At 57.6% G+C, this 13157-nt stretch overlaps 1 protein-coding gene across 1 annotated transcript in view; it reads left to right on the forward strand.

Moving 5' to 3' along the window:
- The window catches only part of Inpp5a (inositol polyphosphate-5-phosphatase A), a 169076-nt gene that overhangs the window by 133933 nt on the left and 21986 nt on the right, over positions 1–13157 (forward strand). Inside the window, 2 exon segments of the mRNA XM_047554037.1 lie at positions 11416–11511; positions 11590–11664. Coding sequence (XP_047409993.1) covers positions 11416–11511; positions 11590–11664 — 171 coding nt within the window.

Consider the following 13157-nt stretch of genomic DNA (forward strand, 5'->3'; position numbering starts at 1 on the left):
GTCCCTGCGCAACTGCACCTGCAGCAGCCTCAAGACGGTGGGGTCCCGTGGGCGTCCAGGAGCCACACTTGAAACCTCACTTCAGCTCACGTCTCGGCGGCGCGTCTCAGGCTTGCGTGCCCGCAGGCCTGGACCATTCCCGCAGAGACGTGGGCGCCATGGTGCTGGACTGGAGGCCCCTCTGTGCGACTGCATCCCAAGGTGCTCCCCACCCTGTCCTTGCTGGTCTCAGAACCATGGCGCTGAGCGTGCCCCGTGTGGGGTCCACTTGCCTCTCTCAGCACCCCAGGTGTAGTGTCATCTCACTCAGGACGAGGGGCAGTGCCATGTGGCCTTCCGTGTGGATCCCAGGGGCAGGAGGGGCCTGGTCCCCAGGAGAGCGGAGAGTATGCAGCAGGGCAGAGGAGGTCCGCGCGGCTCCCCCACTGAGAATGCTCACCCCAAGCCATTGCTGCTGGTGCCTGTGCAGCTGGCGAGAGGGAGGTGGGAGGCGGGAGGCGGCAGGCTGTGCGCCCAGAGCTCTGGACCTCAGAGGGTCATCTGCTGGGGGGCACTGTCCCCACTCCTACGTTGGCCACCACCACCTGAACGTGCTGAATGCCTCAGGAGTGTGGCACAGCCTGGTGTGTCTGCAGTGTCCTCAGATGGGACAGCTCGCCCTGAGTGGCAGTGGCTGCTCGGCACCTGCCGTCCCCAGCATGCCACCTGCTGGCAACAGCTATTTGTGTGGCTGGTGGGTTCTGGCTGATGGCCCAAGAGAAGCCCAAGGCTCCTTGTTCTGGCTATTAATTTGGCACCTGCAAAGGAGTGGGAGGAAGATCAGTGGTTTTTAACTGAATTATTTGCTCGATAAACAAACAGATGCATCTTAGATCCAGACATTAATTGTTGGAGAGGTTTTTAGGCTCTTTAAAACCTATGGATAGCTCCTGTTCGTTTGGCAAATAAAAATGATCTTTAGTTACATTTTGAACATACTTTATGAGCTAGGTAAGCAGGCTTGATGGGAAGCATGGACTCTGACTTTCAGGGTAGTTTTATTTCAGAATTGTTCAGGCACGTGAGGCCTGCAGCTCTGGGGTGGAGACCTCTCCCTCCTGTCATCAGCTGGCATCATCTGCCCTTGAAAACCCCTTGGTGCACAGGAGGTCCCCCATACCACTTCCCTGGAGCCTCCCAGGCTGTATCTTCCAAGCCACCCATCCTTTCTTCTTCCCACCATGTTCTGTCAAGAAGGAAGGAGAACCAGTCTCAGGAACAGCCCCCAAAACGGTGCCTGAGGATCCTATAGGACGTTACAGCTCCATGCAGGCTCAGCCACAGGAGGGCTCCAACCATGATGCCCCGAAGTGGCCATATTGGGATGCCACATGCCCACAGCTTTAGACCCATTCCTTGGGAGCAAGAGAAGGAAGCCACACCCAGCCTTGGTCCCTTGCTCTTGGGAACATGTGCCCTCAGTGTGGGTGGGTCACTCCCAAGTGTTCTCAGACTGCCTGAGGTCAGAGTGAGAAGAGGAAGGGTGCACTGCGCTTCCCTAGAGAGGCAGTGCTTCAGTGGGTGTCGGGTGCTGAGTGCAGCCCTGCCCCGGTCTGTTCTGCAGTGCAGCACACTGGTATGGCGTGTAGGCTGGGTGGGTGTCCTCTCAAGTTGGAGCCAGCTTTTCTCCTGCAGCGGAGGGTAATGCCTTAGTGGTGAGGTTTTGCTTCACCCCGCTGTGTCCTGGGCTGCACAGAACCATGCCTGCTCCATCTTTTTTCTGTTCTGCTTCCTGTGCTGCTGCTGAGGCTCTGGGGGGCAGGCCCATCCCATGACCTGCCCTGTGGAGTGCTCAGGATACCTGAGCAGGCTGTGACACTTCATGCTCTCTGGCAAGATTCATCAAAGGTTAATTAAATCCATCTCCTAAACAATGAGGGCCAATGAGCCGGTGCCCAGCCACAGTAAATCAAATGCACTCAGTGCAGCAATTGTTCATCTTGCTGTTAGGGCGGGGTCTGGGATGGGGACCAGGCTCGGCCCCAGTAGCTCTGGGAGCATGGCGGGGAACTGCTCCTCATCTGCAGCGGACAGAGGTCCACAGGGGTTGGATGGGTCTGCCAGAGTCCCTCCCACCTCGCCTGTGAAAGGGGCTCTGTATGTGCAAAACCAAGCGCTCTGTCCTCTGGAACCAGCAGCTCCTAGTGTTTCAGATGCAAATGAATGCAGGCTTGCTTGCAGAGCAGAACTGAAACGATGACACTGATCAGATTTGGCACTGCTTAAGCCGTAATTAAAACACACACAGATTAAACACCGTCATCTCGTGCCGCCTAATAGACCTGTGTGTCGTTACGCTGACGAATAGTGCAGTCTCCAGCTCAGGCCTGCTGGGGGATTGTTGGGAGGATATGTTTTACGCCTTGCGCAGTGGCAGCTGGCAGCTGGAGCGCTCAGCTGGTCATGGTGACGCATGGTGACAGCGGTACCAGGCGCACCCATCTCCGGGTGGCCTGGCCATGCCACACCTGCTGTCCATCACCTCCTGACAGTGGCAGTGATGGATGTGTTTTGGGGGACTTGTGGCCGTTTTCAAAAATTAGTTGCCAGTTGCTGACAGGTATGTGCATGGAGCCAGCTGGACCTGTCGAAGAGCAGGGTCCTGTGAGGACTGCGACTGTCCTAGCCGTTCCGGGCAGAGCGTCCTGGGTGCAGCTTTCACAGCAGCCCTGAAGGAAGGCCCCGCTTTGGCTCTGGCCTTGGGAGAGGATTGCCTTGTGTCTACTGTCACCTCCACTATGTGGGAAGACCATGGCCAGCAGGAGCTGCCAGCCTGGTGGCATGAAGCCTGGCACTCCTGGTTTCCAGGGCTGTAATAGCCATGTAGACAGCCGCACACTCCTCCCGGGAGGCCTCTGAGGACCCCTGGCTACTTTTGCACCTGCCCGTGAGCTTCCCTGTGCGGCTACTGTTGGAGTACAGCTTGCACATGCTCACCCAGGCCTTGTGGAGCCACTTTGCCAGGCCTTCTGCACAAAGATCCCTCGGCCCAGAACACAGTAGACACAGGCAAGGCCACCAGCCAGAGGCCTGGGCTCTCGTATCCATTGTGACTCCCTCAGAGACTCGCCTGGCAGGGGCAGCTGTGGGGATTCTTGCTGGCCTTGTGCTCGTGCCTAGGAATGAAACGCCTTCAGGAGCAACTGCTGGGTCTCTGTGCGTCTGCCTCAGCCTCAGCCTACCAGCCTGTGGCAGCCCTGTGCGATTCAGGGTTTTGCCCTGATGCAGCCATGGATGTGGGAACCTAGGACTCGGTGTGCCAGCGTGGCTGTGTTGGGGGCCGTTGGAAGGGCCATCCACTGCAGGAAGTCTGCTGGGATGCCCTCCACAGGCCTGGACCTGACCACTGATGTGGAGTGGGCCTGAGCATGTGTGACCTGCGCTCTTGTGCCCCGTCACCAGGCCTCAAGCACTTCATTCACTGGACTCCACAGCACCACTGATGTGGAGTGGGCCTGAGCATGTGTGACCTGCGCTCCTGTGCCCCGTCACCAGGCCTCAAGCACTTCATTCACTGGACTCCACAGCACCACTGATGTGGAGTGGGCCTGAGCGTGTGTGACCTGCGCTCCTGTGCCCCGTCACCAGGCCTCAAGCACTTCATTCACTGGACTCCACAGCACTCCACAGAAGCGTCCCCTTCCTCTCCAGCTGCAGTGCCCTCAGGTCAGCGACTGGGCACTGGGGGATGGAGTCAGGATGATGGTCCTCAACAGGTGTGCAAGCACACTTCTGCTCACCTTGAATGTTTGCTTAGAGAAATTGCAGCAGGCACTCATTTAAATCATTAAACTTGTTTTTAAAAGACCGACTTAAAGAAAGACCTCTGTTGGACTGTTATCATGTAGGACCTGTGATGTGACATTGCTGGAATGTCACACTGCATTATTATTTTTGGTACTGGGGATTGAGCCAGGGGCACTCTACTACCTAGCTAATTCCCAGCCCCTTTTATTTTGTATTTCAGAACAGGGTCTTGCTAAGTTGCAAGGCTGGCCTGGAACTTGACATCCTCCCACCTCAGCATGATTCCCTGGGGTAACAGATGTGGCCACTGTGCTCAGCTGTTACACTGAATTATAGCAGCTACTCTTATATTCTGGGGTTTTCCTCTAGGAAGATTACTTTGCACACTTTAGCCAGTCAACATTTCTAACAGGTAGGGTGACATAAAAAATCCCATTTCATAGGAAAAGAAGACAGAAGAATTTGGTGCCCCCTCTTCTTTCCCAGGACTCTGCACAGGAGCTGGATCTGTTCACTGCTCACTGAGGGGGTCTCTCCCCCACGCATACGCCCTGCCTGGCCCCACTGTGGTGCTTGCACACCTCTGTGCAAGGCCAGGCCTGTTCTCTGTCTACCCTCCCTCTCCCCACCTGCTGAGCCTGAGGGGTCAGACCATGACCTGCTGCAGGTGAGCCTCAGGAAATGCACAGTGCCCTCCCTGGGTGGGTTTTGGTGGTGCTGCCCAGGCTACGTGAGCACCATGTCCATCCTGCCCAGCTGCTGGGGAGCTGGGGACCAGTCCTGGAAGAGGAGATGAAGCGTCTTTATGGCACGCTGTTCTGGGTGAACACTTGGCAGTGTGTGGTGAGGAGAAGGAAGGGTGCTGACACCAACAGCTGGTGGGCAGCAGTGTCAGGGCAGGGGGGTTCCTTAGCCAGCAGTGATGGTTTTCTCTGATCTTCAAAAAGTGGAATTTTCCTACAGGAGTAGAAGTAGGTGAACTGGAGTGGAGCCTGGGGACCCGTCCTAACAGACACAGGAGGCAGTTGGCCCCCAGGCCCCTTCACACTGGGAAGACCACCTTCTCTAAAAGCCCGGGAATGGTCATCACGGGTGCCCACTTTGCACCGTGCCTTCCCTGGTTTTGTTGCAGGTTGGCGTGCCCAGCGAGCCCTGCCTGAGAACTGCCCTGCAACTCTAGCTGCAGCCCCCACCTTCCTAGCTGTCCCTGAGCGTCCCCCAGGGCCAGGCAGAGCTTGCCTGAGTTTGCATTGAAATGTGTAGGCCCTGGGGTTTGGACGTCAGGGTGAGGGTGTGCTGTTCACCAGGACCACTGGTACTGTGGTGATCTGCACCTTGTCCTGCTAAGAGGTCACACGCCTGGCCCCGTTAGCCTAAGTCCGAACAGGCCAAGATTCACCATGATGCCTGGGGTCAGAGATGCAGCACCTGCGGTCTGGCCACAGACTGCTCACTGCCCCCTTCCAGCTCCCTGGGCCTCGTGACCCCCACTTGAACCATGGGGCCCGGCACACAGGAAGCCACAGCCCTGGGGAGCCAGCTTGGGACCATTTTGTGTGCCCTCTAGTCCTGCTGCTGCTTTTAAACGTTGCTCCTGAGTAGGAATTGCCCTTGCCAGTTCCCTGCGGGCTTCTTAGCTCTGCAGGGGTCTGGTGGCCCCTCTGTGACAGTGTCTGCCAGGGCCTGGGGTCTGGTCTCCGCCTCATGTGACTTGGTGTCGGCAGCCATCGTAGGTGCCTCTGTTGCATGCCTGCTAACTTAGGCATGCAGGCCGTGCTCATCCCAAAGATGGATGTTCGGAGAATCTGCTGGGATACTGTTTTCTGGGCATGTTTGTCAAACCTTCAAATCACCAGTGAGGATGCAAATTTTAAAGCCATGGGTTTCCATCTCTGAGCTAGCAGTTAAATGACCGGCTAGTTAACCTCATATTCTACTGCATGAGTATGTGTAAGACTTGAGAAGATGTCTTCATGCGTTAGATCTAGGAACAGGTTGTCACCTGGGACAGACATTGCTGACTTGGTGTTCCTAAACTCATGGGCACCCAAGTTCTACAGTGTGTCTGTCAGAATTTAAGGTTCAATTCTTAAATTCACTGTGCAGTGGCCTTCACTTAAACCTGGAACCTTCCCATGCTGGCAGTTGCTGGGATCAGTGGTGTTCTGAGATGCCTTGGCCCTTGATTCCGTCTGTGAAGCCAACACATCCATGCTCGTTGGAGCCGGTGGAAGCCCGGGGCCTCGGTGGTGCACTGCCAGGTGCAGCAGTGCGTGTGAACTTCAGCATTCCCAGGAGGACTGTTGGAAAGCGGAAGGACTCTGCGCTCTCTCCCTCTGCTTCCTGGAGGCACTTTCCAGATCCGAGCTTCGCAGACATTCACTCGTTCACTCAGGCTCCCTCCCACTCCTCTCTCCCCTCCCTGCCCCTCCCAGCCCTCTCCCCCTCCCTCACCTCTCCCCTCTTAGTCATTTTTGAGGTGGGGGGGTCGGGGATTCGTGGGCCCTTGCGCGTGCTAGCGAGCGCTCTGCGAAGTGAGCCATTTCTTCAGCTCCTCTCTTAGTCTTAACTGCTGTGCCGCAGCCTGGCTCATCCGCCCAGTTTCACTGTCCTTTAATCTTCCCTGTTTTTCACTGAAGTCTTAGGGATTGTGGCTCAGATTCTAGTAAATTGCAGTCAGGAGAAGCCAACAGAGCCTGCAAATGACCTTGAACACAGCTCAGATGCCTTCCTCCCATCTAGAATCCAGGATGAACCTGAGAGAAAGCACATCAAGTGAGACTCATGACCCTGTTACGTTCCCTGCTGAGAGTTGTCATGGACAGGGGCCTGCTTCCCTTGGTCCGTTTCTTTAAACTGTCGAAGACATTGTTTTACAAGCGTTTCCTTTCAGATGTCCTGGAACATCTGTGTGGGGCTGAAGTTTGGCCTAGCCAGCCTGGCCGCTCTGGTCCCCTTTGTCCCTGGGCCTTTGTCCCGATTTCATGCTATCAGAGGGTCTGCGTGTTTTCCTCATGAACTTGTCAGAGGGATAAAAGCTGAGGAGCGGGGTCACGTGGAGAGGGGTGGGCACGAACAATTGGTAGAGTGTATGTGTAGGCCCAGCCCCGGCCGCTCCTGGACCCCGTGGGGGGTGAGCACAGGCTGGGCTCGCCCTCCTTCCTCCCCTCAGCACCCCACGGGCACCCCTTGAAGGCCGCAGGGTGCCAGCAGGCGGTTGCTGGGGTCCAGCTCTCCTTCAAGGGCCTTCCCTGCCTTTGCTGTGAGGGAGGTAAGCGACGGTCAGGACTGGTGCAGCCTGAGGCACTCCCTGGAAGTGGCCTCCAGCTCAGACCTGACCTTCTCTCAGCCGTGGGTGTCAAAGACGCGCTCCAAGGCTGACCCCAGGACTCCGTCAGGCCACTCAGGGCTCTGGCTGCAGGGCCCATGGAGCTGTCTGGTTGGAGTGCCTACACATAGTGGCACAGGCCATGGCTGAGTGGTTCCGAGTTCCGATCTTACCACCACGGCCGGCCTCGTCTGTCCTCGTGGCCTGCGCAGAGCGGGAGGAGCCGAGTGCTGCCGTGGCCGTCTCGAGGATTGCCTCGCCTGGTTGTTCTCCAGTTTAAGGCTGACTTTGGACTTGAGGACTCACTCGTGGCTGCTCTGCAGATGTGTCAGAACCGGCCACCCTGGTGCCCCTGTGGCCTCTTGCAGGAGAGACTGTCCACACGGTGGGCTGTGGGTGTGTGACTTGCCTTCTCAAGTGCCCGGCAGGTGTGGTCGCCGCATGGTGCCTCTAGGAGGTCCCAGGCTGTGTTCGGGTCGCACTGCTTTGTGGTCACGTAACTGTCGACTTTCTGCCCCTTGGGGAGGTGATGACAGTGGGCAGCGTCCAGCTGTGGTGGGGCCAGGAGCCTCTGGTGCCTTCAGCAGCTAAACAGTGGCTGCTGGCCTTCATCTGCCCACTGAAGTCAGGATGGGACTGGGCCCCGCCTCTGTGCTGCCACTGGTGAAAGACAGGACCACCCAACAATGGCACCACCAACCCCTCCCCAGGTGTTGTCCTGGACCAGAGTGGGGTGTGGTGGCCCCAGGTCCCGGCCACGTGTGTCCAGGAGCCCTCCGCCAGCCTGCCATGCTCCCCTGGCCAGAGCCAGCGACTAGAGAAGCCAACAGGAGGAGGCTGGTCCTTCTGTGCCGCCCTGGCCAGGCTGCTCTGGTGGCTCCAGGGGGCTGTACAGGGCCACCGGCACGAGGCCTGCAGCACAGCACCCTGCGGCCTGCAGCCTCTGACCCGGGTGGCTGGCTCCCCTTCCGAGCTCTTCACGCCTCCTTCCAGGAAGGCGCTGGTACGGCGGCGGCAGCAGGCAGCGCTCCTGTCCCACCAAGGGCCCTTCAGTACCAACCACGCCTCCCTCCGAGTCACACCTCACGGTGCTCTCCCAGGTGGGAAGAGGCCGCCTGGGGACGCACCTGGGCTGCTCTGCCCCTGAGCAGCACAGGCCACGGCTGTGCCGGGCGCACCCCATGTCCGTCCTGGTCCCCCAGGCTGGGCCCGCATCGCCCTCTCCACGGCTCACACCACAGTTTCTGCCTCAGTCCAGGCCAGTTTTTCTGCTGCTGCCTACTGTCCCCGTCCCTGCTGTGGTCCTCCCTTATCTCCTTGTTCTCCTCTGCTGGCCCTCCCAGCCCCTGCCCATGTCCCCCAGTGCTACCCGCAGCCTCTCCTGGTGCCCAGCCCACCCAGTCCTGGCCTGCCCCTCCTGCTCTTCCTCCAGGAGCACTCACTAGCTGCCCACCCAGACAGCCCACTGACTCCGGGCAGGCACTGTGTCCACTAGCTCTCCACAGAACCCCGCAGAGCATGGAGGATGCACATGCGACATGCACAGGTGGTGGCTGGACGCTGAGGGCAGCTGTGCCCACCCCAGCCCTGGCACTGGTAACAGAGGGCATGCTCAGCAGGGGCATCGCCTGGGATCCCTGTCTGCCTGTCCTGGGCACCGCTCATCAGTGAGCCAGCTGCTGGTGAGGCAGATCAGGATGCTTCCTGCCATGGTCCCCGTGCCCTGGAGAGAGTCCTGACTCTGACCCACACTGAGCAGCTCAGCGGGTGAAAAGTGACTGGAGAGCCTTGTGGCCCTGCTCCTTTACTCTGAGCTGCTTTCCATTTCTGGCAGAGATTTTTTAAAAGTCTTATTTTTATGTAGTTTTGCTCGATGTACCTTTTTCAGTTTTGTTTGTTTTTGGTACTGGAGATTGAACCCAGGGGTACTTCACTACTGAGCCACAATGTGGGCACCCCCTTTTCTTCCCTCCCTTTTCTCTTCTTTCTATTTTATTGTTGTTGTTGAGCAGGGTCTCGCTAAGTTGCTGAGCCTGGCCTTGAATTTATCCTCTCCTCCCTCAGCTTCACTCCTTGCAGGGATTACGGGCTGGTGCCGCCACACCTGGGTGCTTGCTATGCCTCTAACCACCATAGACCAGAAATGATCCCATGGGTCTTGGGGACACTTTCTGAAAGATGTCCTGAGCTCCCCAAGTCAGACGCCATAAGACCAGGAAGGACATGTTAACTGGGCTCCTGGCAGATCCCTGGGCAGCCCTGGTCCTGAGAAACCTCTACTCTGTGGACACCATGTCTCTGGCAGAGGAGGTGTCCACAGGACCATGCGTGGAGTCTGGCCCCGTCCAGGCTCACTGACACGCCCAGTGCCCCTGTGTGTTGTGGTGCTCACTCGTGTCTGTCGGAGAGCACAGGCCCACTCTTCAACGTCTCCTTTAGAGGACGTGGGCGCTTGGGCCCCATAACCGCGTGCCTTTCGTAGAGTTTTGGACTTTGTTGGGGAGCACTTGTGACAACACTTGTGTGGGCATCGAGGGTCAGATTTTGTTCCTGGTATGAGTCAAGCTGGCCCACTGCGCACACGTGCATGGGACATCTGATCGATCACTGGGACCCTTTGTACATGACACATGAGCCGTAGAGAGTGACCACCTGCAGAGAAGGCAGCCTTCTCTTGCTGTCACTAGCACCCTGGGCCTGGAGACCTGGCTCCAGGAAGCATCCTTTGATAGTTTGCAAGCAAGAAGAAACCAGAAATTTCATGGCCCACAGACAGATGGGCGCCTTGGCACATAGCATCCCAGGAACTTCGGGGAAACGGGCCTTCAAGTGCCAGTGAAGCCCTGTGCGGGCCACTCTTCAGGGCCCTTTCATGCAGCTACTAATAATGCAATGAATCTTAGATGGCTTTTAAAAAATAGCATTTGGGGTATTTTTTTCTCCTTTCAAAAGAGCAAAATCCCTTCCGTAGTAGTTGAGCCGGAAAGGCCGGCTGGGCAGTTTTCTGCATGAGTGGTCACGACTCTGGATTGAAAGGCAAGGGGAAGGATCATTTCTTTAAAACCTGTGAATGAGGTGGTTCCATGGGAGGGGGTGCAGGAGAGGGGTGGGGGCGCCAGCCCTGTGCATGGCTGGGACCATCAGATGTTTGTCCTTTGGGAGCTGCCCAAAGTGGTGAGATAAAGCAGTTTTTTAAAAGGTTTCTAGCAGATGCCTTCAGGAGACAGAGCCATGAATTTCCTGGACGGGTCCTGCCTGGCCACAATGGCAGTCTGCAGCCCAGAGCCTTCCCCATTCACCCAGGGCTTAAGCCACTTAAGCGCATTAGCATCTGGATGGGGCCAAGACCTCCTTAGGACACAGGACTAGCAGGGTGGCCAAGCTGCCTGGTTGTTTGGGTGCTAGTCCTAATCCTCCCTCTTCAGGGGCAGCCAGACTGATTTGTGACACCGAGTCCAAAAGCCACTCTGCTGGGCTTGGCTCAGCTAGCTGATCTGTGCCCTGAATGCCAATGGCCTGCCCTGCAGTGTGCTTTGGGAGTGGTGGCCCAGGCCGCACATCCCTCGACACTGCGGTGCCTGTCCCTGCTGCGCGTGCCTGCCTGGGTAGGGCTGGGGCGCCCTGCAGCCTCGGACTTGGCCAAGTCGCAGTCACTTTTGTTACAGTGGTCTTTTCTTAAAGTAAAAATCCTATATTCTCCTTTTCAAAAGAAGCCTTGTGAGGTACGATTCACATGCAAACCCCAACCCAGACCGGACTACTGCTCCACACACCCTCTCCAGCCCCCCAACCCAGAGCCGACTGCCGTCCCACACCCTCTCCACCTCTTGCCCTGTCCCCACGTCCTGGGGTGTCCGCTTCAGCGTGGACATAGGCCCTCATTCCTCTCAGGCATCTGGTGATGTCAGCCCCCAGCCCTGCACTGCCCTGTCAAGTGGTCCTGCTCGGCCCTTGTGGTGTGGGCAGAGTCTCTGCCTGTCTAGTGCTCCTCTGCCTGGGGTATCCAGCTTTGTCTTGCCTTCGGGAAGTAGGGAAGGGTCCCCCCCCCCGCCCCCCCCGTGGTCTTCTGAGTTCAAGACAAGAACTTTCTGGAAAGGCTGAGATTTAGCTACAGCCGGTCAGCTGGCTTGCGCTCGCCAGCCTGGACCCGGCTTCCAGGCAGCACTGCCTTACTGAGTGCAGAGCTGCGGCGTAGCCAGCCTGCACCCTCTGCGAGTGAGGGGCGGCCTGGGAGGCTGCCAGGGAAGGCACAGGGACCCGACTGTGACCTCGGGCCTGAGTGCCCTGGTGTCTTTCCACAGACCCTCTGCACCAAGGCCACCATGCAGACTGTCCGGGCTGCTGACACCAACGAGGTCGTGAAGCTGATATTCCGGGAGTCAGACAATGACCGAAAGGTGAGTGGCCCCTGGCCAGGCCTGCCTGGGGCGGGGCCTCTGCAGGCCCCCAGTGCTGAGGCCGCTCTCCCCTGGCAGGTGGTGCTCCAGCTGGAGAAGAAGCTCTTCGACTACTTCAACCAGGAGGTCTTCCGGGACGACAACGGCACTGCGGTGAGCTGCTTGCAGACCCTGCTCCTCACATGACTCCTACACCGTTGGTGGGGCTTCGGCTTTCCAGGGCTTAAGGCCATCCTGGCTGAGAACAGCCTGTGGGCACGTGCAGCGCCTGGACTGGGATAGGCTCGGCTCCCTGGCCTTGGGCCTGTTCGTGGGCAGCGTGACACTCAGCCCCTCATTTGAGACCCCTCCAGGAAAGAGGCAAGGTCCTGGGTGTCTCGGTGGACTTGGCACTTCCTGCACGTAGTGATGGGTGTTTGTGCACGAGTGTGATTCCATGTGTATGCATATGTAAGGTGTGTGTGTGTGCGAACATGCACATGAGTGTGTGTAAATGGATGTCTGTGTTTCTGGGAACTTAACAGCTTGGTCATTGAAGAGGGAGTTCCCGCCAGAGACGCCGGCTGCAGGAGCCTACCCTCAGTTCCAGGCCTGTTCCTGCCTGCGGGCGTGTGTGCCGCTGGCACTGAGAGGCGCCTGCATCCATCTCTTGTCATTTGTCATTGTGGAACAGTTCTGTCCTCTTTCTGATGTGTTTGCTGTACAGGTACCTGTTACGTGGCGTAGCTATGCTCTGGTAAATGAGGGCGGTGCTGTAGAGGGGTGGCCTTGTGGATTGGCCAGTTTCTGTGGTGTAGACTCCCTCTGTGGGCAATTCCAAGCTGCAGAGTAACAGTCACATCTAAAGCAGCTCCTGAGATTTCCTGAAGTGTGAAGAACCAGTGGTGGAAGCTGGCAGAGCCACCGGGCCCCTCTGGGGCTGCTGTGGGCAGGGGGTTTCTGCTCTCAGGCAGCTGCAGTGGTGGCAGTTGGTGAGAAGAGGTGGAAGTGAGTGGGTGGGTCCAGAACAGACCTGGCTTGGTAGATTGGGCCCTGTGGGGTGTTCATCCCCTCATGGGCTGGTCCTGGACTGGCTGGGTAGCTCAGTTTACCTCTCACAAAGTGTAGGCGTATTCATGGGTCAGTATGTGCAGAGTGCTTGCAGGAGAACTGGGCACATCTGAGCCCTATAAAGGGGACTGTCCAGTGGTCCAGCAGATTCCATCCACCCCATATCCCTGGGACAGTTATCCTGTGGAATGTGGTGGCACACACCTATTATCTTAGCAACTTGAGAGACTGAGGCAGGAGGATCGCAAGTTCAAAGCTAGCTTCAGCAATCTAGCAAGGCCCTGAGCAACTTAGCAAGACCCTGTGTCAAAATAAGAAATAAAAAGGACTGGGGATGTGGCTCAGTGGCACAGTGCGTCTGGGTTCAACCCTAGCACAAAACCCAAAAAACAGTGAGTGACCCAGGACTACGTCTGCTGCCTTGCCTGCTCAGCCCCCGGGCCCCTCCTGTCTCATTGCTTGGGAGGTAACATCTAGAACTGGCCGTTCATCCAGCCCAGCCCACAGCTTTCCCACTGGTCAGTGCCCCACAGGCCCTCCTCCTAGGCCCAGCACCTCTCTTCTGCTGCAGGGCCTACCCCTCCTACCCCCACTGA

Source organism: Sciurus carolinensis, chromosome 5, assembly GCF_902686445.1.
Source record: "Sciurus carolinensis chromosome 5, mSciCar1.2, whole genome shotgun sequence".
Taxonomy (NCBI): domain Eukaryota; kingdom Metazoa; phylum Chordata; class Mammalia; order Rodentia; family Sciuridae; genus Sciurus; species Sciurus carolinensis.